Source organism: Zosterops lateralis, assembly GCF_965231275.1.
Source record: "Zosterops lateralis genome assembly, chromosome: 31".
Taxonomy (NCBI): Eukaryota; Metazoa; Chordata; class Aves; order Passeriformes; family Zosteropidae; genus Zosterops; species Zosterops lateralis.
In genome coordinates this window covers 1,087,225-1,111,967 of record NC_139791.1, presented here as the reverse complement: position 1 = coordinate 1,111,967, position 24,743 = coordinate 1,087,225, and the positions used below count along the sequence as shown (strand labels likewise).

General features: G+C 49.4%; 1 protein-coding gene across 1 annotated transcript; it reads right to left on the bottom strand.

Annotated features, from left to right (window-relative positions):
* Window positions 1-1,534: 1,534 nt before the first annotated feature.
* Window positions 1,535-24,034, bottom strand: FCGBP (Fc gamma binding protein). Its single transcript, XM_083880793.1, has 20 exons — window positions 23,605-24,034; window positions 19,221-20,429; window positions 18,800-19,134; window positions 18,007-18,577; window positions 17,113-17,717; window positions 16,169-16,739; window positions 14,936-15,516; window positions 13,988-14,555; window positions 13,587-13,780; window positions 12,709-12,850; window positions 11,920-12,251; window positions 10,651-11,230; window positions 9,497-10,095; window positions 8,433-8,997; window positions 7,350-7,942; window positions 6,256-6,748; window positions 5,558-5,757; window positions 3,485-3,859; window positions 2,700-2,981; window positions 1,535-1,706 (listed from the first exon to the last, which is right to left on the bottom strand). The coding sequence occupies exons 1-20, from the start codon at window positions 23,648-23,650 to the stop codon at window positions 1,704-1,706; spliced, it is 8,844 nt and encodes a 2,947-aa protein (XP_083736919.1). The 5' UTR covers window positions 23,651-24,034; the 3' UTR covers window positions 1,535-1,703.
* Window positions 24,035-24,743: the final 709 nt, after the last annotated feature.

The following is a 24,743-nucleotide window of genomic DNA, read 5'->3' as shown; positions in this document are numbered from 1 at the left end:
CCTGACACCAGTATGGAGCTGGAACCTCACAGTATGGGCCTGAGACCTGGTGTGGGACTGGGACCTCCCACTATGGGCCTAGGACCCCCGGTAACACTCCAGGACCTCCTAGTATTGGGCTGAGACCCCAGACACACACGGGGGTCCCACAGGAATCCCCAATGTCCTCAGGGGTCCCCACTCCTCTGCATGGCTAAGGAGGAGGAGGAGGAGGAGGATGGGGGGCACCTTCATGTGTCCAGGCCTGGGGGAGTGTGAAGGGATCCCCCATCAAACATCTCCCCAAATCCCGTGTGACCTCTCCATCTTCCCCATGTCCCCAGTGTCCCCATATCCCCCCACACCCCTCCATATCTCCCCCAATGTCCCCCATGTCCCAGTGACCCCTCCATCTCCCCTTGTCCTCCCTATGTCCCCCCATGTCCCTCATGTCCCCCCTCCATGTCCCCATGTCTCTCACGTGCCCCACATCCCATGTGTCTTCACTGGTCCCTCATATTCCCCTGTGTCCACCATGTCCCACGTGTGCCCCCATGTCCCATATGTCCCCATGTCCCCCATGCCCACCAGTGTCCCCACTCACTGCACTCCCATGGTCCCAGTCTGTCCCAGTGCTGTGACTGGAGTCACTTTATCCTCAGGGAGGGGACAGGCTGGGGGGGTGGGGTAGGGGGGATGACATGGGACACCCCCAGGTGGCACCTCCCAGGGCCCCAGGCAGTTCCGTCTCTGCCCAGACCAAAACGGGGGGAACTGGGATGGACTGGGAGGCGACACCGAGGGGGGAGGGGGCTGGGATGTGCTGGGGGACACTGGGAAGGCTGGAGGGGACACTGAAGGGACACTGAGTATGACTAGGATGCGTTGGAAGGCACCAGGGGTTACTGGAACATACTGGAAGATACTGGGAATCTTGGAGGGGCACTGGAGAGGGACACTGGGAGGGACTGGGATGCATTGGGAGGCACTGGGGAATGCTGAGATGTACTGGGGGCACTGCAAGGCTTAAACGGGCACTGGGGGACACTAAGTGACACTGGGATGCAGCAGGAGGGACTAGGGGGGACTGGGACAAATTGGGAGGGATTTGGAAACACCATGGGGAATAGCAGGAGAGCACTGGAATGAACTGGGAGGGACTGGGGACAATGGGGGAATACTGGGGTCAGCTGAGGGAGACTGGAAGAGACTGGGGGGTAGGGATTAGGGTTGTACTGGGAAAGACTGGGGATACGGGGGGGCACACTGGAAGCGACCGGGGGCGTGGGTACTGGCATGTACTGGGAGGAACTGGGGATACTAGTATCCCACACACCTTCCCTGGTAAACTCGGATGTCCGGCAACCCCCTCCCCGGCATCAAACATCCGGGTGCCCCCCCGCCCCTCCCCCCCGTGGGACTCGAGCATTGGGAAATATTGACCGACGGGGGGGGACACGGAACCGCCCGCGGCAGGACAGGGTGGGAACAGCCCTCCCCGCGCCCAGCTGCTCCTCAGCACATTCCCACGCTCCTGTTTTCCCAGAACTCCAAGTATTTTATCCGCAGATCACCCGCAAACCGCGTTTTCTCCCAGCTTTTATTTTCGGGGCGAAACACAGGTTTGGGGGCTATAAAAATCCGGCTTTTCCGGATCTGAGGCAGTTTCTGGATGACGTCAGCGATGGGGCGCGGCCACCCAGGTGAAATGTCAATTTTCCACATCACTGGGTGGAAAGAAAGGCAAAATCGAGGGGGACTTCGTGGCAGTTCCCCCAGTTTAGGATCTTTTTCCCCTTTTCTGGACGTGTTAGGCCCATTTTTAAACTCTTTCCCCTCTGTTGTTGGTCTCTTTCCCCACTTTGAGAGGCTCTTTCTCCCTTTCTCATTCAGTTTTCCCCTGTTTTGGGCTCTTTTTTGTGCTTTTCGTCATCCCTCCTTCCCCCTTTTGAGGGACTCTTTCCCCTTTTTGGGTGTCTCTCTCTTTGGTCTCTTCCCTCTCCCCCCGGCCCTGCTTTCACATATTTTCCCATATATTTCTGGCCTCTTTCCCCTTTTTCTGTCTCTTTCCCCCCCATTTTTTTTGGCTCTTTCTTCTGATTTAATACTTCTCCCCTTCCCCCTCCCCCCTCCCCGCCCCCGGCTTTTTTGGGTCCTTCACCCATTCTTTGTGTCTTTTCCCACCATTTGGAGCTTTTAATCACATTTGGGGGCCTCTTTCCACCCTTTGTTTCCTCCCTCTTTTCTCATTTTTTAATCTTTTCCCACTGGTTCCAGTTCTTTTTCATATTTGAGAGGTCTTTTCTCCCTTTCCTTGTGCTCTTCTCCCCTACTTTTGGTCTCCTTTCCTTATTTATGTGTCTCTTTTTCCATCTTTTTGGGCTACTTCCCCCTGTCTGTGCTCTTGCTCCCTTTTTTTGGTCTCTTTTCTAGTATTTTGGGGTTCTTTCCCCTGCTTTTTTGGGCTCTTTCTCTAGTTTTAGCTCTTTTCCTTCTTCTTGTTTTTTTCTCCCATCTTTTTCGGGTTCTTTTCTCCCTTTTGGGGAACTCTTTTTCCCCTTTTTGGTCTCTTTTCCATCTTTTGGGCTTTCTTTCCTCTTTTGGGGGGATTCTTTCCCTCTTTTTCAGGCTATTTCCCCCCCTATTTTGGCACTGTTCCCCCTAGTACCACCCCCAAGACAGCCAAATCCCCCCAACACCCCTCCCTCAGTGTCACCCACCTGGGTGAAGTCGGGCGCCCGCCAGGCCTCGGCCAGTGCCCGCGCATCGCTCGTCACCGTCCCGTCGGGCCCTCGCAGGTCATTGCTGGTGGCACCGTCGTAGTCGCCGCAGAGGCCACATAGTGTCGCCCGTGCTTCCCTGGGCACCTCCACTGTCACCCCTGCGGCGCCCAGTTCCACCAGAAATCCCGGGATTCGGCTGATCCGGAGGGTCGTGTGTGTCTCCGTAATGGTCAACGATCCCGGGAGCTCCAAGGGCATGGGCGTGGGGACCCCGTTGAGCTGAAGAACACCCAAGCAGGGGAAAAAAGGGGATTTGGGGTGATACAGGGGTGAAGTTGGAGAAATCCGGGTGGAAAAGAGGGAGTTTGTGGAAACATGATGGGATGCGTCAAGGCATGGTGGGGGTAGGCTGAGGGACAAGCCATGTAAGTGCTTGTCTGACATGAAACTGGGGGGAAAAAGAGCAACTCTGGTCAAAATTACAGGGTGTGTCAATTCATGGATGGTCTTAGTGACCATCACCCACACAGGTCCTTCGCTGGTAGGAAATCAGGGAGGAAAAAGAACAATTTGGGGCAAAATTAAGGTAAGAACATCCTGTGGTGCTGGTGGGATTGGACAACCTATGGGGACTCTTACCTGGGCTGAAATTAGGGGAAAAAAAAAACCAAACTTTTTTTTTTTTTTTTTTTTTTTTTTTTTTTTTTAAATTAAAATGACGATCAGGAGGATGTTTAGGGTGATGATATTTTTGGGTGCCACCCAGGGTGGTGACAACTTACCCAGACCTTCCTGTTCCTCCGCACGGTGATGAGGCTGTGGGGAGTGAAGAGGTGAAGTGCCACCACTGCCGGCTGGTCCCCAATGTCCCTGATGTCCCCCAGCAGCCGGAACCATGCAGGGTCCCGAGGGTCACACACGCTGGCCACCACATAGATGCCGGTGGCCAGGGTGGCCCCAGTGACGCCGTCAAAGGTGACAAAGCGGGTGGCAGGGGACAGGGCACAGCGCCCCGGGTGTGCAATGCAGGTGCGGATGCCGTCGCGGAGGCCGCAGGTGTGGCTGAAGGGACAAGTGAAGGGGTGGCACTGGAGGCCCCCGGGCCCCCGGCAGGTGCAGGATTGGGAGCAGTCAGGGGTCAGGATAGTCTCGGCGATCTGTTCCATGGATAAAATGTGGAAAGTGGGGAAAAGTGGCTTCAAATGGCCAAAAAAATGGGGATGATGATGCTGTGAGGTGTTGTGGGAGGGGGGAAGGGGGCCCATGTCTCCCATATCCCCTGTGTGTCTCCATATCCCCAATGGGTGCCCATGGGGACTGTCAGCATTTCCCCAGTGTGTGCCCATGTCCCCACACTTTCCCATGTCCCCCCAGTGGGGGGATTGGGACCTGCTGGGGGACACTGGGAACACTGATGGAGACTCAGAGGGACGCTGGGACATGCTGGGAGACACGGGGAAGGACACTAAGTCTCCCCACTAAGGGACTGGGATGCACTGGGAGGCACTGTGGGGGCAACAGAGACAAACTGGGAGGGATTTGGAACACTGTGGGGGAAAGTGGGGGACGACTCGAATACCCTGCGAGGGACTGTGGACAATACAGGGAATACTGGGGGAGACTGAAGGGGAAGAGAGACCCTGAGGTGAAGGGGAAGAGAGACCCTGAGGTAAAGGGGGACGCACAGGGGGATGTGTTTGGGAGAGGTAGGGTACACCGGGGAGAAATGCTGACATGGAGGATGCTGGGGTGTACTGGGAGTGAAGGAGCATCTGTGGCTGGGACAAGGAACTCTGCTGACCTGAGATATTCTAGAATACGTGGTTTTATTGCAAGGGTCGTGGGTAGAAAGGGCCTTGCCTTCAGCCACCAGCCTTGGCTGAAGGGAAGTCCCCAAAGAGAGAGGGTGAAAGAAAGAGCAAGAGGGTAGGAGCTAAGAAGAAGGGAGCGAGAGAGCCAGGGGGCAGGGGTTAGAGTGCAGGAGGACGAGAGCAGAGGTAAGAGAGCAGGGAGAAGAGAGCTAGAGAGCTAAGAGTAGGGGGAAGAGAGCAAGCAAGAGCAAGAGAAGAGAGCGAGAGCTTTGTTCCAATACATTATAGCTCCTTTTGTGATGAATATTCTAATTTACAGTGACCAACCAATACAAGACACAAAATCCTATAGAATCTACATACAGCCTATAAGAACTACATTACCATACTGTGTTATATTTAAAACTCTAAAAACTACTCTTTAGATTTTTCTGTTTTGCTACATTGACCTTTGGATCTCTTAGCCAGCAGAAAGGTATTGTTCAATCAAAAGGGATTCTCCTTCAGCTGGCCAGGCTATTGTCTTCAGGTTATATAGTAACTAAGACTCGGTATCCCACAACTCAAAGTAAGCTTTCATTTCTATTTCGATTATGGGTTTCATATTGTCCCAATCGTTTACTAAGCAATCATATTTATAAGGTTTCCCTGATTAATCTTCCTGAACGTGGGAGGGACTGGGAACACTGTGGGAGGCACATTGGAGGGACCTGAGATCAGCTGGGGGAGACTGGAAGGGATGGGGAGGAACTGTGTTGCACTTGGAGGGAATGCGGATACTGTGAGGCAAACTGGAGCAGACTGGGGAGACTGAGAACACTTGGGAACACTGGGGAAGGCACACTGGAAGGAACTGGGATGCACTGGGAGGGACCGGAGACATTGGGGGGCACTCGGGAGGGAACCAGAAAGGGCTGGTGGAGAACTGAGGTGTACTGGGAGGAACTGGGAACACTGTGGGAGGCACACTGAAGGGACCCAGCATCCTGGAAGGAACTAGGGCTGGAACTGGGCTGTACTGGGAGGCACTGGGGCCGCACCCACCTGGAAGTAGCGCCCCTGGTGGAGGCAGCCGCAGGTCCCTGGGAGGACGCAGCGGGCGCCGTCGAACAGCAGCCCCTCGGCACACTGACACCCCTCAAAGCAGCGCTCAGTGCAGGGGGGCGGGGCCGATACACCTGCGCAGGTGTGCTCACAGGTGCGGGCACACAGCTGGTAGTGGCTCTTGGGGGGACAGGTGAGAGCTGGGAGAGGGAGGGAAGAAACAAAGGGGGTCAATGGGGCCACTGAGGCTACTGGGGGATCATCTGGGGTCAACAGGTGTCTCCTGGGATCAATGCCATCCCATCTTTGGGGTGGGTGATCCCATGGGGCTCCCATTTGGGAACATTGGGGGGCCCCTCCTGGTTGCACAGGGTTCCACTGCGGGACACAGGTTTCCCGTTTTGGGGGGGGGGGGGGGTGGGTGTCTCCTTTGGGGGTGTGATTTGGGCATTCCCCACACGGGGGCTTAGCAGTGCGGACATGTGCCCCTTTTTCCACGCAGGAAAGAGCCTCTGTTCCAATCCACTTCCCCAGACCTCCAGATTCCCACCCCCACCAAAATTTCCACTCCCTGCAGAATCCTTAACCCCACAAATATCCTCACCCCTAAATTCCCATCTTCCCAAAACGCCACCACCCCAAATTCCCAACTCCAAAGTTCCCGTCACCTCAAATCTCCGACCCTTGCATATACTCACGGCAACCGGTGGTCTCCCGCCACTCCCGGAGCGCGCCTCCGGCTGCCTGGCACGCGGCTGCGTAGCCCTGAAAGCCGGGGCAGGGGTCGTCCCCTCCCCCGCACAGCTGGCGCTCGCAGGTCACCAGGTACGTGCGGGGCGGCACCGCCCCGTGACACCCCGCAAAGGGTCCCTCGGGGTCCGCCAGCACCGCGCAGCGCCGCGCCTGGGCCGGGGAGCAGCTGGGGGCGGGCGCCAGGCGGGTGCAGTTTGCGGGGGGGCCGCCCAGAGCCTCCCCGTCGGGGTCGTCGTCGTTGGGGTCCCCGTTGAAGTTGCCGCAGAGGCCCCGGGGGCGGCGGGATGAGGGGGGCAGCGTCAGCACCACGTACGCCTTGCCGTCGTAGAGGATTTTGGGGCCCCCCTGCAGCTGGAGCAGCCGGTGGGACCCCACCTGCGCCACCCCCACCGCGCCCCCACGCAGCCACAGCGGCAGCAAGTGGCGCTCGCCATCCACCTGGGGGAGACGGGATGAGGATCTCGAAAGGGAAGTCGAATCGCCAAAGGTGGGGTTAACCTCCCAAAATAAGGTTTGCACACCCAAAACTAGAGTCTGGATTTCTTCTGCGCACCTTAAACTCAAGGTTTGCATCCAAAAAAGGGATGGTGATTACACTCCAAAAAGAGAGTTTTCGACCCCCAAACCCGGGTTTAGCACTCCCAAAAGAGTCCGCAGAGTGCTCACCAAAAGTGGTGTGTGTACCCCAAAAGCAGCTCTTACCACCCCAAAAAAACCCTTCCCTCACATGGTACACTGCCATGTACCTGAAAACCCCATTTGTACCCCCTTCTTTTTCACCCAACCCCTTTTCACCCACCAAAACAGGGTTTGTACCTGCCAAACCAGGCTTGCACCCCCAAAAGCTTTGCCCCAAAACATGGCTTGCACCCACAAAACAGGGCATGCACCTCAAAGTCAGAGCTTTCACCCTAAACCAGGCCTTTCCTCAGTGCTGCACCTCCTAAAACCCCATTTCTATCCCCCTTTTTGCCCCCCCAGATATTTTTGTCCCCAAAACCGGGGCTTGCGCCCCCAAGGCCCCAGGCCCTCCACTCACCGTCACCTCCCACTGCTGTCCCTTGTCCATCACCACAGTCACCCCGTGTGCCATCACTGTCACCCGCTGCACTTGCGTGTCCTCCTGCTCCAAGGCCACCATGATAGGCTCCAGCTCTTCTTCAGGCTCACCCCTCTCCAGCTGCAGCAGCAGGAGGGTGCACGTCCCCCCAAAATTCCCCAGGTGCCCATCGAAGGTGCTGTAAGCCCCCGCCCCCAAAACCTGGCACTGTCTGCAGGTGCGGGGGTGGCACCCCAGCACCCCATCCTGCACTGCACATTCCTCGTCACTGGAGCAGCCTGGAGTGGGGTGACACTCCAGCCTTCCATTTTCAGAGCAGACACAGCGTTGAGTGCAGGGGGGCTCAGGGTAAAACTGCACCCCCCGGGGGTAGTAGCGGCCCTCCAAAACACAGCCACACTGGGGGAGGGGCACGCAGTGATCCCCGCTCCGGAAAAATCCGGGATTGCAGAAACAACCTTCAGAGCACGGGGAGGCATCAGAGCAGTCCTGAGGTTCAGCTTCGCCTTGGCAGGTAGGGGCGCAGGGGGAGCCGCAGAGCTCATAGTGCTGATTTGGGGGGCACACGGGACCTGTTGGGAAGGGAGAAGGACAAAAACCCCCATGGACACAAAAAAATTCCCTGCAAACCCTCAAAACCTTCATGGACACCTCAAATTGCCATGGATGCCCCAAAACTCCCCATGCAGGCCCCAAATTCCCAAACTCCCCAGGGACATCCCAAAACTCCCTTGTCCGAACCCCAAAACCTCCCATCCAAACCTCAATGCCCTCTTATGCAGACCCCAAACCCCCCATGGACGCCCCAAAACTCCCTGTGTAGACCCCAAAACTTCCACTGACACCCTAAAGCTCCCCATGGAGACCCAAAACCCCCTAGGAACACCTCAAACCTGCCATGGACATACCAAAGCCTCCATAGACAGCCTCGACCCCCCTTCCGCCTGCCAGACGCCCCAAAATCCTCCACGGAGAGCCCAAAACTCCTTGCCTAACCCCTGTGTCCCTCTCTGCCCTCCAAAACCCCCCCTACTCTCCCAAGGCCCCCAAGTCTCCCCATACTGCAGAAGGCAGCTGTGCGCCACGGCCGCACGGCAGCGCCCTGGCTCTGGCACGCAGCAACATAGGCGCCAATGGCCTGGCACACGGTGTCCTGGTGTCCCTCGTACAGGCAGGCATCAAAGAGACAGTCATCCAAGTAAGGGGCGGGGTCGATGACGTCGTGGCAGGTGGCAAAGGGCCCCCGTTTCTTCCCCAGCAGCCCGCAGTGCTTGTCCCCACGGTAGGCACGTTTCTGGGCGTCGCTGCACACCTGGCAGCCCTCGCTGCACCCAAGTGAGCACCCAGGAACATCGCCGACCTTCCAGCTGTCCCCCAGGTGGGTCTCATTGTCAGCACGGTGGCCATTGCGGGTGACAAAGTCGTCATGGGGGTCGCCATTGGCGTTGCCGCAGAGGCCGCAGACGGCGCCGGCGTAGGTGTTGGGGATGATGACACGGGCGTAGCTGTACCAGTCAAAGGTGACAGTGACACCCGCGTCAGTGGTGATGAAGCCGTGGACGCCACGGAGGGACACCTGGAGCTGGTGGTTGTGGGTGAAGGGAAGGTCCAACAGGACACCATTAACCTGGGAAAGAGAACCGTGGGTGGCATGAGGTCACACAATGAAGTTGAAACCCAGCCAGGTGTCATAGAATGACCTTGAAGACCACCTAGATGCCACATGATGGCCTTGAAACCCATCCAAAGACCATACAATGACCTTGAAACCTTACCCAACGGCATGGAATGACCCTGAAACTCTCCCAGGTGCCACACAAGGGCTTTGTAGCCCACCAAGACACCATGGAATGACTTTGAAGCCCACCAAGGTGATTTTGTAGCCCACCCAGATGCCACCCCAAAGACTTTGAAACTCACCTGAACACTGTAAAAGGATCTTGAAACCCAACAGATGCCTTGAAAATACTTTGAAACCCACCTAAACACCTTACAAGGACCTTGAAACTCCACCCGGGTGTCATGTGATGACCTTGAAATGCACCTGAAGACCATACCGTGACCTTGAGCCCTCCCCAGATGCCATGCAATGACTGAACCACCCCCATCATCTCCTTCATCCCTACCTTGACCTTCTGGGGATGTTCCTGGCTGAGGCTGAGGGTCATGTTGTACACCTCCATGGTGACCACCTTGGTGAAGGAGACCAGGTGGCTGCCACGGTGATTGTTCTCCACAGTGACAGCAAAGGGGGTGAGGGTGGGGTCAGTGGAGCAGAGCCCAGCCAACAGGTAGACACAGGTACCCATGAAGTCGTAGCGGCGCCCGTCGAAGGTGGTATAATGGGGGTCACCAGTGGCCTGGCAGATGGAGCGGCTGTTGGCCACGCACCGCCGCACGCCCTTCACCACCGCGCACACCTCACCCGGCTTACACCCGGAGTCCTCGCACACCACCATTCCCAGCTCCGTGTCACACCTGCACCTGGAGCGACAGGTGTCATCGCCCCAAAACTCCTCACCAGGGCGGTAGTAGCGGCCATCACGGGTGCAGCCACAGTGGGACACTGGCACGCACTGTCCGCCACTGAGCACGTGGCCGGTGTTACAGGCACAGGTCTCCACACAGGGCTGGTCACAGGTGGCTGGACTGTCCCAGTCAGAGCAGGTGGCTGGACAGGCGTTGCCGCAGGGCTCATAGTGGCTGTTTTCGGGGCAAGGTAAGGCTGCAGCGGAGGGAAACTGGGGTGAGGGAGGGATTAGGGGAGTGGACAGCGTTCAACAGAGTGGGTGGGGATTGGGAAAGGGTCTTGAACATGGGGAAGGGCCTGGCAAACAAAAAGAGTCTAGATTGTAAGGAGGAAGGTCTGGGAAACGTGGGAAGAGACTGGGACAAGTGGGATGAGGTCTGAGCCACATGGCAAGGGTCTGGGCCATGCGGCATGGGGCCTGGAACGCACAGGATGAGGTCTGGGACACAAGGATAAAGGCCGGGAACATGTGGCAAGGCTCTTGAAAATGCAGGATGGGGTGTGGGATACATGTGGGACACACGGGTGAGGGCCTGGCTCATGTGGGAAAGATCTGGAAAATGTGGGATGGATTCTTAGAAAGATGTGGTGGGACACAAAGAAGAGGCTGGAACACCAGAAGAAAGTTCTGGAGAACTTCCAAGGATCACCTGAGGGATTTGAAGGCTTCAACCCTGGATGGATCCCACTCCATGCCCCTCCTCCCCCACTCTGGCTCCTTCCCTTCTCAAAGGAAACCCCGGTCCTTACGGCATCTCGATGGCGTCCTCCAGTCATGGACCATGGCTCCACGCTTCCGACATGTTGCCGCGTATGTCTCCAGCACCTGGCAGAGGATCGACCTCGCCCCATCACTCAGGCACAGGTCCGACAGGCAGTTGCGATAGAAGTCTTGAGGCTTCACTATGTCGTGACATGCTCTGAAGGGTCCTTGGAAGGATTTTTTGATGATCCCACAATAGTGGTTCCCGCCATAAAGCTCCTTCTTCTCCTCATCACACACTGGGCATGCTCCATCACAATAGTCCCAACAAATCGGGTCATCGGCCTCAGAGTCAGCACTTTTCCAGCTTTTGGCCCATGTGACGATGGCAGTGATGTTGTCACCAGCCTCAGGGATGTCGTCGAGGGGCTTGAGGTTGAAATTCCCACAGAGGCCACGGACATGGCGGAAGTAGCTGCTGGGAAGGTCGATCAGGAGGTGCCAGTTCCAGTCGTAGGAGACCCGGAGACCAAAATCTGTCTCCAGAGCAACACGGAGCCCACTGGGACGGACCCGCACCTTCCCATCTGCCAGGAGCACCGGGAGCAGTGTCACCTCCCCATTCACCTGCCAATGGCCCAACATTCCCAGTTATCTCAATGTTTTATTCTCAACATATTCTAATATTTTATTCCAAATGTATCCTAATATTCTATTCCCCACATATCCAAATTCTTTCTTCCCAGCATATTCCAACACTAAATCGCATCATATCCCAACGTTTTACATCTTACATATCCCAACATTATATTCCTGCCATATTCTGTTACTGGCATACCCCAACATTCTCTTCCCACTGTGACCCAATATTTTATTCCCAAAATATCCAAACACCCCACAGTATTTTATTCCTGCTGCATCCCAACATTTTATTCCTGAAATACCTAAATATTTTATTCCCTAGACACGCCAACATTTTATGCCCGTTTATCTCAACATCTTATTCCTGGCATATCCTGTTTGATTGCTGACATACCCCAACATTTTGTTCCCAACAAATCCCAACATCTTATTCCAATCTTATCACAACATTCTGTTCCTGACATTTCCAAATATTCTGTTCCCCATATTTTGTTCCCACTATTTCTCAACTTTTTATTCCTGACATATCCCAACATTTTATTCCCAAAATATCCCAACATTTCAACAATCCATCTCCCAGTCTGACCGATTTATCCCAAAATAACATTGGCACTGGCTGGATGAAGCCAGAAGTGGGGAAAAAGCCCAGATTCTCACATTTCCATCCAACTCACACGGACTTTTCCGTCTTCATTCCGGTGGAAGGAGACACGTTGTCCATAGACGTCAACATTGACCAAGGAGACGTAGGACACAGATTGGATCCCGCCACGGATGTCATTCTTGGCCTCAACCCTGAAGGGCACCAGCCCAGGGTCATTCCCATGGGATTCGGCCATGGTGTAGGTGCAAGTTCCTTGGAAGTCGAAGTCAAGGCCGTCGAATGTGCGGAAGTGTGGGTCACCCCATGCCCAGCACGTGGCGACCAGGGCTGGGACACAGCGGGATTCGGCACCGCGGGGCCGGCAACGCTCCTTGGGCCGGCAGTGCAGGGACTTGCAGGGGTCTGGGAGGAGAGGGAGAGCGGGATGAGCCGTGGGCTGGGTGAAATAGGAGATAAACACTGCAGGAAGCCATGGGTTGGGGAAAAGGATGGGGAAAAAAGTGGCGGGAAGTCACATGAGAGAGAAAACTGTGAGATAGGAAATAGGAAAATAGGAAAAATCACAGCAGGATGGAAGAAGCTATGGGAGCAACCATGGAATGAATCATGGGATGGAAAACCATGGGAAAGACCATGGGAAAAACAATGAGGAAAACCACGAGAAAGACCACAGAAGAAGCCATGGGATGGGAGAAACCTTGTGAGAAACCATCGGAAGAATCGCCCCATCCCTGAGCCTTAGTGACAGACACAGGATTGTTCCCTCCACCTCCCCTTCCCTTTTTTCCACAGTCAACCCCTCAAGCATCCCCAGATCCACTTTGTATCTAAAGCCCCCTTTTCCCTCATTTTTCCTCACTTTTATTGATGCATCCCAAGACCCCTTCCCGGATTTCGCAGGATTCGTCCTCAGTGCAAGTGTGCTCACGGCAGGTAAGGCCTTCGCCAGGGACACAGGTGCAACGGCGCTGGCAGTGATCCCTGAAAAGCATCTCATGGGGCTGTGGGGAGAGAGAAGAGAGAAAGGGAAATCATGAAAACAGGGGATAAAAAGAAAAAATGCAGAAAAAAGGGTGTAAGTGGAGAAGAATAGGGAAAATAGTGAACAAATTGCAAGGCAAAGGGATGTACATACATACCTTTCCTATATATAGGGGAAAAGGGTGAAATGCAGGGGGAAAGAAAAGACATAAATGCATAAAAATAGGGGGGAAATGCTGGGGGAAAGCACAAATATAGGAAAAATGTGGAAAATGCAGAAAAAGAAATGCAAATGCATCACACAGGGAGAAACACAGGCAAGAAAAAGGACGTCACTGCCTAAAAATAGAGGAAAAGAAAGGAAATGCAGGGGAAATATGACATTAAAATAGGGGGATAGAAAGGGAAAAAATGCTGGGAAAATGAGACAGAAAAATAGGGGGAAATGCAAGAAATAAAGGTATAACTGCATAAAAATAGGGGGAAAATAATTTTTAATGGGGGAAACTAATTTTTAAAATGTAAATACATTAAGCCAGGAAAAAGAAAGAAAACTACATGAAAACAGAGGTAAATGCAGAAAAATAGGAGAGAAGGGAAAACAAATGAGGAAAAATATAGGTAAGAACATAAAAATAATAGAAGGAAGAAGGAAATGAAAGAATAAAAGGAAGCAAATGTATAAAAATAGGGGGGAAATGAAGGGGAAAAAAGACATAAATGCCCCAAAACAGGAAAAAAGGCCAGAATAACTACCTTGTAGTATTCCCCATCGCTAAAGCATCCGCAGTGCTCCTCGGGAGCGCATCTGTGTCCGTCAAAGACAAAGCCCTGGTGGCACTGGCAGCCCTCAGTGCAGGTTTGGGGACAGGTGGTGGCATTTCCAGCACAGGTGTTGGCACAGGTGTTGGTGCAAAGGGAGTAGGTGCTGTTGGCTGGGCAAGTGAGGGCTGGAATTTTCATGGAATCATGGATCGAGTTGTATTAGAGGGACCTTGAAGCTCATCCCATCACCATCATCCCATGGTGTCACCACTGTCACCCACACCCAAACAGGGAACATTCCCCACCTGTGCCTCCCCAAACTCCAGTATCACCTGGAGATCTTCCCAACCCCCAAACAGGGGACATTTGCCCCTGTGCCCTCCCAAACTCACGGCAGAAGGATGGTGTCCTCCAAGCCCCCACAGTGACACCGGCATGTTGGCACATGGTGACATAGCTCTGGATATTCTGGCACAGGACATGCGTATCCCCTCCCGTCATACAGAGGTCATGGATGCAGGACTGGGAATACGGGATGGGGTCGATCATGCGATGGCAGGAGCCAAAGGGACCTTCGGGGGCCGTGAGGAGGCCACAGTAGTTGGGTCTTTGGAGGACAGCCATTTTCTCCTCGGGGCAGGTGGGACACTCATCCTTGGGACAGGTGTCAACGCAAGGCGTATCTGTTGTTTTCCATGCGGATCCAAAGGCTGTTGCATCTGGAGCCAATTGGCCACTGGAGAGCTGGAAGTCATCATTGCGTTGGCCATTGTAGTTGCCACAGAGGCCACACAGGCGCCCCATGTAGGTCTGGGGGACCGTGACCATCACATGCCGGACAAGGTCATACTGGACAACGAGGCCAAAGTCAGTGCGGAGCAGGATACCTGTCCCATGTACATAGACCTGGACCTGTCCCTCGCTCAGGATGGTGGGGAGGTGGTGGGAGATGGAATCCACCTGGCATAGAGAAGGAAGAGTCCTCCAGTGAGAAGGTGAGACGAAAAATTTGGGGAAAACACCTTCCAAACAATATTCTGACAGCTTTGTGGATCCTACTTGGAAGGAAAAGTTTGGATGAGAATGGATTAGTCTTGGAGACGGGGTGAGGGCTCCCCTCATCAAGGAAACACAGGTTTGGGACTGATTGAGGTAGAACAAAAAATTTAGGGAAAAACACTTTCCCACCAAAGTTTTAGTGCATTTACAGATCTTGCTTAGAAAGAAAAGTTGGGAGGAGTATGGACTGGGCTTGGAGATGGGCTGAGGTGTCCCTTCTATCAAGGAAACCTAGTTTGGGGGGCATCCCATGAGATTTGGAACATTAAGTGCCACCTTACCATGACATCTGCCCTCTCTCCTTGTTTCAAGGTCAAGGTGACCCCATAGACTTCCACAGACAATGCTTGTATCCCAGAGACCTTCCCCTTCTGCCGTGCCTCCTTCTGGATTGTGACAATAAATGATGTCGCATTGTCACCTGCGCAGGTCTGGGTGAGGATGTAGGAACAAGTACCAGTGATGTTGAAGGCCATCCCATCAAAGGTGACATAGGTGCGGTCACCCGTGGCCACGCAGGTGCTGGACGCCTGCAAGGGACGCTGGAAGACACCATCGATGACCGTCCCAGGGTCACCATCAGGACAGGAAGTATTTTGGCACTTCACAGTGCCACCAGAGAGGCACTGGCACATCTCCTGCTCTGTGGGGTAGAACGTCTCCCCCTCTTTGTAGTAGACTCCGTGGTGGCTGCAGCCACAGTGGGACATGGGGACGCACTCATCGCCGCTGAGCATGAAGCCGTCCCGACATGTGCAGCCCTCGCGGCACCACCCCAGGCACGTGGCAGAGTCAGCGCCGCAGGTGTGCTGGCAGGTGTGCGAGCAGAGCTCATAGGAGCTGTTGGAAGGACAGGGAATATCTGCCGGGAGACAATGGGATTTGTGAGGAAACAGGAAATTCCAAGCCGATTCCTGGAAGTTTCCTGGAATTCAGGTGCAAACTTCACCAAATAGAGAGATTTTTAGCCCAGTTTCATGGCAAACCCTCGATTTTCCTCCCTGTGAATGTGATGAGGGGCATCATCAAATGATGATCCAATGATTATCTGATGACGATCCAATGATCATCTATAAGGAATATCCCAGCCCATTACAATAGGAATGCTTACTGCTAAACCACACGATTTCCCACATTTTCATGGAGAAAAATGCAACGTTCACTCAAAGAATGGGATTGCTCCACCCTGGGTCCTCACCTGACCTCCAAGCTGGATCCCTTTAACCCAATTCCACTATTTGTGGTGCGGTTTTTTTGGTGGTTGGCCCTTTAAATTATCCATTTTGTAGCCAACACCAGGAAACTGGAGATTTAGAAGGGGTAAATTATTCCAGATGAGAAAACTACCTTACGAAGGGTTTATTTGGGGTGGATTATGGGATCAACCAAGACTTTGGGTGGAATTCCCACTGGATTCACATCCACCTCTGGGTTGCTCATACATGGATTTGGAGCAGACTTGAGGATCCTTTGGATACTGCTGAAGGAAAATCCCTCCCATTATTCCAACTTACAGCAGAAATTATCTGTCCTCCACCTCCCAATGGACACACCAGCAGCCTGGCATGTGGTGGCATAGAGGGCAATGACTGGACACATCCCTTCTTCCTGATCAGGGAACAGGCAGGAGTCATGGATGCAGCTCTGGAAGTACTGGTGGGCATCAACATGGCCATGACATGCTCTAAAGGGTCCATCCGCTTCCAAAATAATTTCACACCCCTTCCCAGATACTTCCTGTTGCAGCTGGGAAGGTGCGACAGTGCTGGAACATTCCACTGTTGACCTCTCACCACATCCTGGGACATCCGTGACCTTCCAGCTGCTCCCAAAGGCATCTGGGTCTGATGTCACATGGTTGTTCCTCATCATCATGTCATCGCTGGCGGCGCCATTGTAGTTCCCACAGAGCCCACACAGGGCGTTGGCAAAGCCACTGGGCACCATGGCGGTGACACGGCTGTACCAGTCGTAGGTGACAACGAGGCCAAAATTAGTCTCTACCACCGCATCCTGCCCGTCACGATAGACAACAATCTTTCTTTCACTGTAGTGATACGGGAGATTGACCAACTGCTCATCAATCTGGGGAGAAAACCATAAAAAGTGATCAAATTTGCAGTCTGATGGTAAATTCCAACTATTTTCAGCAGCCAGAGCAGCCAAAATTCATTGATTTAATTAAATTTTGAATTGAATTAAATTTGGGATTTAAGAGGATGAGAAGGTCCAAGTCCCAAGAGGAGGCTGATCAACCGCTCATCGCTCTGGGGAGAAAACCATAAAAATTGATAACATTTGGGTGTGATGGCAAATTCCAATTCTGCTTTCAACAGCTGGAACAGCCAAATGACATTGATTTAATTACATTGCAGATTTAATCACTCCTTAATGGGATGAGGTTAGGGATGAGGTGGAGAATGTGGTGAAAAAATAAGGGATCATTTCCTAAACTCACCGTGATTTTTCCAGGGTGTTCCCTGCTGATGCTGATGGTTTTGTTGTAGACTTTGACTGTCACCACAGCGATGGATGACATGAGGTTGTCACTTCGGTGGCCATTCTGCACCAATACCTGGAATCCCACCAAATTTTGGGTGTCTTCACATAACCCAACCAACAGGTAGGTACATGTCCCCTGGAAGATGAACCTCTTGCCATCAAAGGTTTGGTAGTGGGTGGCTCCAACAGCAGTGCAGACCCCAAAAATTTTGGGATAACAATCCTGGATCCCCTTCTCCACTCGGCATTCCTCCTTGGTGCCACAACCAGAATCCCGGCACACCGCCTGCCGCTGCTCCGCATCACAAACGCAGCGTTGGGTGCAGGTGAGGTCACCCCAAAATTCCTCACCAAGGCCATGGAAGAGACCCCGAAAGACACAGCCGCATTCAGAGGGGGGTATGCAGGTGTTGCCATCAAGGACAAGGCCCTCATGGCACACGCAGGTGTCCACGCAGGCGGTGACAGCAGCGCAGCTGGATGACACAGCAGGGATGTTGCAGGTGGCAGGGCAGGCAAGGCCACAGGTGGTGTAGGTGCTGTTGGGCGGGCAAGTGAGAGCTGGACAGGGAGGGAGACAGTGGTCAGGGTGCAGTGGCACATGGTGGGAGAGACTTCTTTGACTATCTACACAGATATCCTGGAGGCTCCATGGATTTTCTCAGGTCTCCACAGACTTCCTAGGCCTTCTACCTGGACTTTTTGGAGTCTGTATGGACTTCCATGGCCTTCCTGCAAAGATCTCCTGCCATAACCTTTCCCAACCCATGATCCCATGGATCTTCAGTCCCACATTAATTAGGTTCCACCCACACCAAGGAGTATTTTCACCCAACCGTCCTCTACTCACGACATCCCACTGTTGTCCTCCAGTCAGAAACATTGATCCCCTCCTCCTGGCAGTCATCAGCATAGATCTGGAGGGCGTGGCACAGCACGTCATGACGTCCTTCACTGGCACACAGGTCATAGATACAGTTCTTCACGTAGATATTGGGACTGATAGTGTCATGACATGACCGGAATGGCCCAGAATGATGGGACAACTTCCCACACCAGGTTTCTGCCTTGTATGTCACCACCTCGTCCCATCTGCATCGCCCACAGTCGCCATCGCAGGTGTCCTGGCAGCGGCCACTCTCGCTGGCCACCTTCCAGCTCCTCCCCAGCTCCACAATATCCCACACCTGTTTTCCATCAGGAGAGAGAGCGTCATCTTGGGGGTCCCCGTTGTTGTTCCCACACATTCCGCAGACTTTTCCAGAAAGAGCAGCCGGAAGCTTGATCACTACATGATCGTCCCAGTTGTAGAGGACCCTCAGGTTGAAATTTGACTGAATCAACATGGATTTACCCTTCTGGTAGATACGGAGCTTCCCATGGGACAGGGAGATGGGGAGGCGCGAGTGGTGGTTGTTCACCTGCAGGACAACAACAACCATCAACACAACCAAAACCCATCAAAATTGGGCAATACATGGAGTTTAAGAAGACATGAAGTGTTCTATGCAAGGGTTACCTGCACACCAGCAAATCCTGGAATTATTTAGGAAAAGACCCTCAAGATCATTGCTAAATACATAATTGTAGTGAAATTCCGTAAAATTACTTGGAATTTGGGAATGATGATGGTTTTTACTTACCCTCACCATCCCATTCTCTGACCGGACAGCAGTGACAGTGATGTTGTCAACATGGATGGTGATGGAGCCGATGGAGGAAACTTTGGAGTTCTCCTTTTCCTCTTTTTTGACTTCAACAGAGAAGGCAGGAAGGGTGGGATCGGGATTGCAGATGGTGGTCAAGGTGTAGGTACATGTTCCCATGAAATCAAAGGTTTTTCCATCAAAACTCCTGTAGTGTGGCCCACCAGCAAGCCAACAGGTGGAGAAAGTCTCCTGGGTGCACTCCGGTTGTCCATCCACCATCTCACACCTCTCCTCGCATACCACATCCTCACAGGAGAGCGGTATGGGGACTGAAAAGAAGGGGAAAACCCATGAATTGTCAACTGGACAATACCCAACCGTTGGAATGACACAACGATGGACTGACTGTACTCACTGGCAGCGCAGAGCCCAGGGAAGCCGTATCCAGTGTGACTCTGGAACCCAAACACCAGGACGCCAATAGGCACCTGCGAGTTCTCAGCGCTCTGCATCGTTGCACTCACGGTGATGCTGGCCCAGGAGAAATCCGTGCCAGGAATGGCCTGCCATGCCACGATGTTGTCTGGCCGATGGTTGAGAGTGGTGGTGGCAGTGGCAGTGGTGGGTGCAATGAGGATGGCACGGTTATCCTGGCTGGGCACGCTGCTGAAGCGGAACGCAGTGCAGTGGGCATTGACAGGTGGGACAACAAGGAGGAAGGGACCTTGCCGAGACGACCCGCTGAAGAAAAACACCACCTGCACTGCCACCACAGCACTGATGTACAGGTGGGAGTTACGGTTCACCACAAACATCTGCACCTCCCCTGCCGCCACGGCCACAGTGGCATTCCCGCTCCCAGTGCTGTATGTGATGGTGTTGTCTTCATCTGTCACTACATAAACAAAGTCAGTGTCTGTCTGCAGCGGGTTGGGTGGCACCACGTAGTTCCTCCCCCATGCTGTCACTGGGAGGAGCTGCTCCACCACAAAGTCAAAGCCAGCAGACACCCTGACACAGGTGTGGCCACTGAGGACGGCCACAGGGGTGTCGGCCACCACAACTGTGCCAGTGAAGTCCTGGCTGCTCTGGAGCTGCAAGCTGTGGTAAGGCTCCAGGAACAGGCGGAGCACGGCACCAGGGATGTAGGTGGCCCCAGCATAGTGGAAAGTGGCGGTGGTGGTGATGCTGACAGCGGTGGTGGTGGCACCGGCGGCCACCACAAACTCGGCCAGGCCATAAGTGCTGTTCCCAAGGGGTGTCACCACGTAATACCTGGTGCCCAGACTCTCCATAGGCAGGAGGGCAGTGGCACCCATGGTGTAACCCTTGGTGCTGATGGCCACCACGGAGATGTCAGAGCTGGCCTGGACCACCAAGGTTTTATGGGAAGTGCGGCTTCCAGTGAGTTCCAGGTTAGTGGGGAGGGGCAAGGGCAGAGTGACATCCGGCCTCAGGGTGACATTCTGGGTGACGGAGCCGCCACGAAGCGTCACTGACACCTGGGTGCCAGCAGGGCCATAGGAAGTGAGCAGCAGCTGCAGGTAGGCGCTAGAAGACTCGTCATCATTCTGTGGGAACACGACCAGGAACTCCCGGCCCCGGTAGCTGGCACTGGAGAGCGCTGGGAAAACAGGGGGAAAAGGGAGCCTTGGTTAATTTTCATATTAACCAAGGGGGTTATATAAAGGGTGCTTTTATATTTTTTTATTGATTTTTAAAATCAATTTTATATGTGTTTATATATCAATTTTCCTATTCTATACTAGGAATTCTACTGACATTACATTAAAGATATGACTGCAGTTATCCAATTTATAGAGTCTATTTTTATATATAATCCAAGTAGAAATTATATTTCGTTTATTATATTCATAAACATTTGAATAAAATTATAAATATTAATATATAAAGAGTAAACTCTTCTTTATATGTTCTATTGACAAATTATTAAAATATATCAACAATGTGTTAACAGCATGAAATAATGTATTATTAACTGATATTAATAATATAAAATACTATCCCTAATACAATATGACTCGATATTTATATTATTATAGACTGTGTTATTGATATATTAATAGCATTATGAAATACACTTTAGTAAATTACTACCTATTAGCACACCAATAAAATATTAATAATGCAGGACTCATATATTGGTAAAAACATGTCAATTACATTTTTAGCCTGTTATTGTATTAATATACTTGTTGTCCAGTATATAACTTGGTTATAAAGTTTTCTATGTTATTATTATACAGATCTATTAATTATAACACTGTAATGTACAATACTTATATTTAAATATATAGTAGTATTTTTTCTATTATTTTGTACCTAATTTTAATAGAATATCAGCAAAGATTTAATCCAAATCCTTAACTATTTTAAATAATTAAAGTAATATAATAATAACCGCTGTGATTATTGAATTGATTTCAGTATAAACCATAGAAAAAATAAATTTACATGCTATTTTTATAATTATATACAACAGTTGATGATGCGTATTTCCTCTATACAATTATACAGATAATGACTTAAAATAATTTTATTTCTTGTTTCCATCAAAATGCCTTGGGAAAAAAAAGGTAGAAGTCAATCAAAAATAAGCAATAAGGAGCAAAATTACAACGGTAGAGAATATATTATAGACCAGAGTAGAACTAATATACCATTATATTATACTATATTGCGATATAATCTATCACTATATGTAATTAAGATAACAATTATAATAGTGGATATGACATTCTAAGACAACAATAATATATAATTGCGTTAGTAAATATAATATTCATTAATTGCACGCAGTTATAATTACATTATAATACAATAACATAATGTCATTCATCTAATATAATGCCACTTTATGTCATATTACATTGTAAAATAATCTAGAGGTGTATATATTATATTTATAATAATTCTTTTCTATTCTATATTTTATAATTACCTCTCAATAACTGGATATAGTTACATATAATAGCAATATATAGTGTGCTATATTAATAAACATACTATTATATTAATACAAAATATATAGGATGTTTTTATATTTCACATCTTTTATACATTCTTATAAACATTTAAATAATTTTGTACTGAATTTTCAAAGAAGTTTTTTACTAAGAAATGCAAATGAAGAATGAGAATAACATAATTATAGAACAATAGGTCATATATTGTATTTGTAATATCATTAGAATAGAGATTATATTGTACATTCATATATAACTATTATTGTGTATGTATATTATTAATATATCCACAACATGTAAAAACATAGGTAAGTATTGATAAACAATTATTGTCCTATTAATCAATATTATGTTTTTCAATTACACTATTTAATTTTATTAGCCAATTAAAACTTCAGGTATTTTATATCAGTTAAAATATATATATGAAAATATATATAAAATATATAGAAGAAAAATAAACAAATAAAATATACTTTTAAACGATAAAAAATATTTTCAGGATTTTTTAGATGTTACAAAACAACAAAATAGCCCTTTTTCGCACCAAAACAGGTTAAAAAGAGTGGGTATCTTCTCCTAATTAAAAAAAAAAAAAAAGGGAATTTTTGAGATATTCAGGGGAAAAATCATCAAAATGAAATAATAATTGATTAAAACTCAGTCTATATATAAAAGTCTGTGATAAGGATTTTTTTACATTTAAAAAATTGGTAATTGGGGATATTGGGTAAAAAAAGATAATTGTGGTGATTTTTTTCTGAAAAAAATGGAATTTGAGTGTTTTGAGGGGAAAATTTGGAATAAAGAGGTTTGACTGTGAATAAAAAAAATAGGATTAAAGGGAGCTTCCTGAAATAATACATTAAAAAAAGGTTGGGTTTTTGTGGGTTTTTTTAAAAGGGGAATTTGAAGAAAAATCAGCGGGGAAATGAGCAGTTGGGATTTAAAAATTAGAACAGAGTGAATGAAGTTTTTTTCTTTAAAAATACATGAAATCTAAAACAGAGTTCAAGAGATTTTTTTTTTTCTCTTAATGAATAAATTTTAAAAATAAAATCTAAAAAAAATACTAAAAATTAAGGGAACAAAAGGATTTTTTTCTTTAAAACACTATCTAAAAATTGGGTTGATAAGAGATTTTAATGAAAAGTAGAAAAAAATAGGAAAATAAATGAAATGGATTGTGTTTTTTTAAAAAAACAACTACTTTTATTTAAAAAGAGCAAATAAAAGGACTTTTTTCATTAAAACCCCCTTTTAAAAATAGATCTTTTTTCCCCAGAAAAAATACAATTCCAGCATATAGATCTTGGGGTTTTTTCCTGGAAAAACACTAAAACACATCATTAGAATTTTAGCTCATTAAAAAAAACAAAAAACAAAAAAAACCCCCACAAACCCAAAAATACCAAAAAAACCCCACAACCAAAGAGTAAACCAAAATAACCGGGACAAAGTGCACTTTTTTTTTTTTTTTTCCCCTGTAGTAAGTGAGGAAAAGGGAGATTTTTCCATGACAAGGAATGAGGTGTTCATGAAAAAAAAAACAACAACAACAACAAAAAAAACAACCAGATATATATTCTAAAAACGTTTGGATTAAAAAAAAAAAAAAAAAAAAAAAAAAAAAAAAAAAAAAAAAAAAAAAAAAAAGGTTTATTGGAGAAAATACAAAATGAGGCAAGAGGGGAATTTTCACATGAAAACAAGGGATTCAGGATTTCACTTTATGTGCTAAAAAGCCTGGAAATAAATACCAAATACAGGAAATTTGGGGATTTTGTGTGGAAAAAAAGGGGTTTTGCTTACCACAAAAGGGAAGGAAGAGGAGCCACCAGATCCCATTTTGTGCCATCCCTGTGAAAAACACTCAAAATCGCTAAAAGTTGTTATTTTTTGGGAAAAATCCATGTGAGTTCTGAGAGGTGTCTCCAGAAGCTTCAAATAAAGCCCAAATTACCCCAAAATGCCTTGATTACCCTAAAATGCCTTTTTTCACCCCATGGAAACATCTTGGGGATTATTTTGGCCCCCACTGCCCCCAAATCCACTGCAAACATTCCAAACTCCATGATTCTTTTTCCAAAATTGCCCAGTTTTGGATCCAAATGGTCCTTCTTGCCAAATTGCCAAATTTGGGCCAAAATATATTATTCTCCAAATCCCCCACCCCTTTTGGTCAAAATGGAATTAAACAGCTGAGTCAACCATCACTCCCCCCCATCACTCCTTCCCCGCCCCGCCCCCCCCCCCTCCCGACCTTCAGGCCACATCATAGTCTCCATCTTCATCAGATTCACTCCAAAACCAGATGAATTCAAACCCAAATCTCCTAGATTCATGTCAGAATGGGGTAAAAATGCTGAAATGCTGACACATCCTTCCCGCCCAGCCATCCCCTTGATGCCACCTCAATACTCCATTTCCACCAAATTCACACTAAAATTTTATGGAAATAATGATTTTTGCCCCAAATCCCCCCAGTTTTGGTCAAAATGGCTATTTTTTTGCCCAACGTCCCCCAAATTTGGATCAAAATGGGGCTCAACATCCAGGAAAACACTTCATTCACCTCGTGCCACACAAACCCTCCCAAATGCTCAATTCCACCTCAAAAGCATGGAAAAAACCCACCAAATTTTGAGCATGAGGGCAAAAAATCTGAAATTTGGGGGAAAAAAGCATGAAAAGGGCAAACTGCTGAGATTTGGGGGGAAATGAGCAAAAACTAAAAAAAGTTGCAGTAAAAAAGTTCTTCCAACATTTTGGAAGAAAAAGGGTTATTAAAGGATCCCCAAAAAGGTCAAAATTATGAAACTTGTGGGGGGAAAAGAGAGCAAAATCCATAAAACTGGGGAAAGGAAAGGGTAAAAAAATCTGAAATTTGGGCAGAAAAAAGCCTCTGCCCATCCCCAAACATTAAGGAAAACCAGGAATAAACAGGGAAT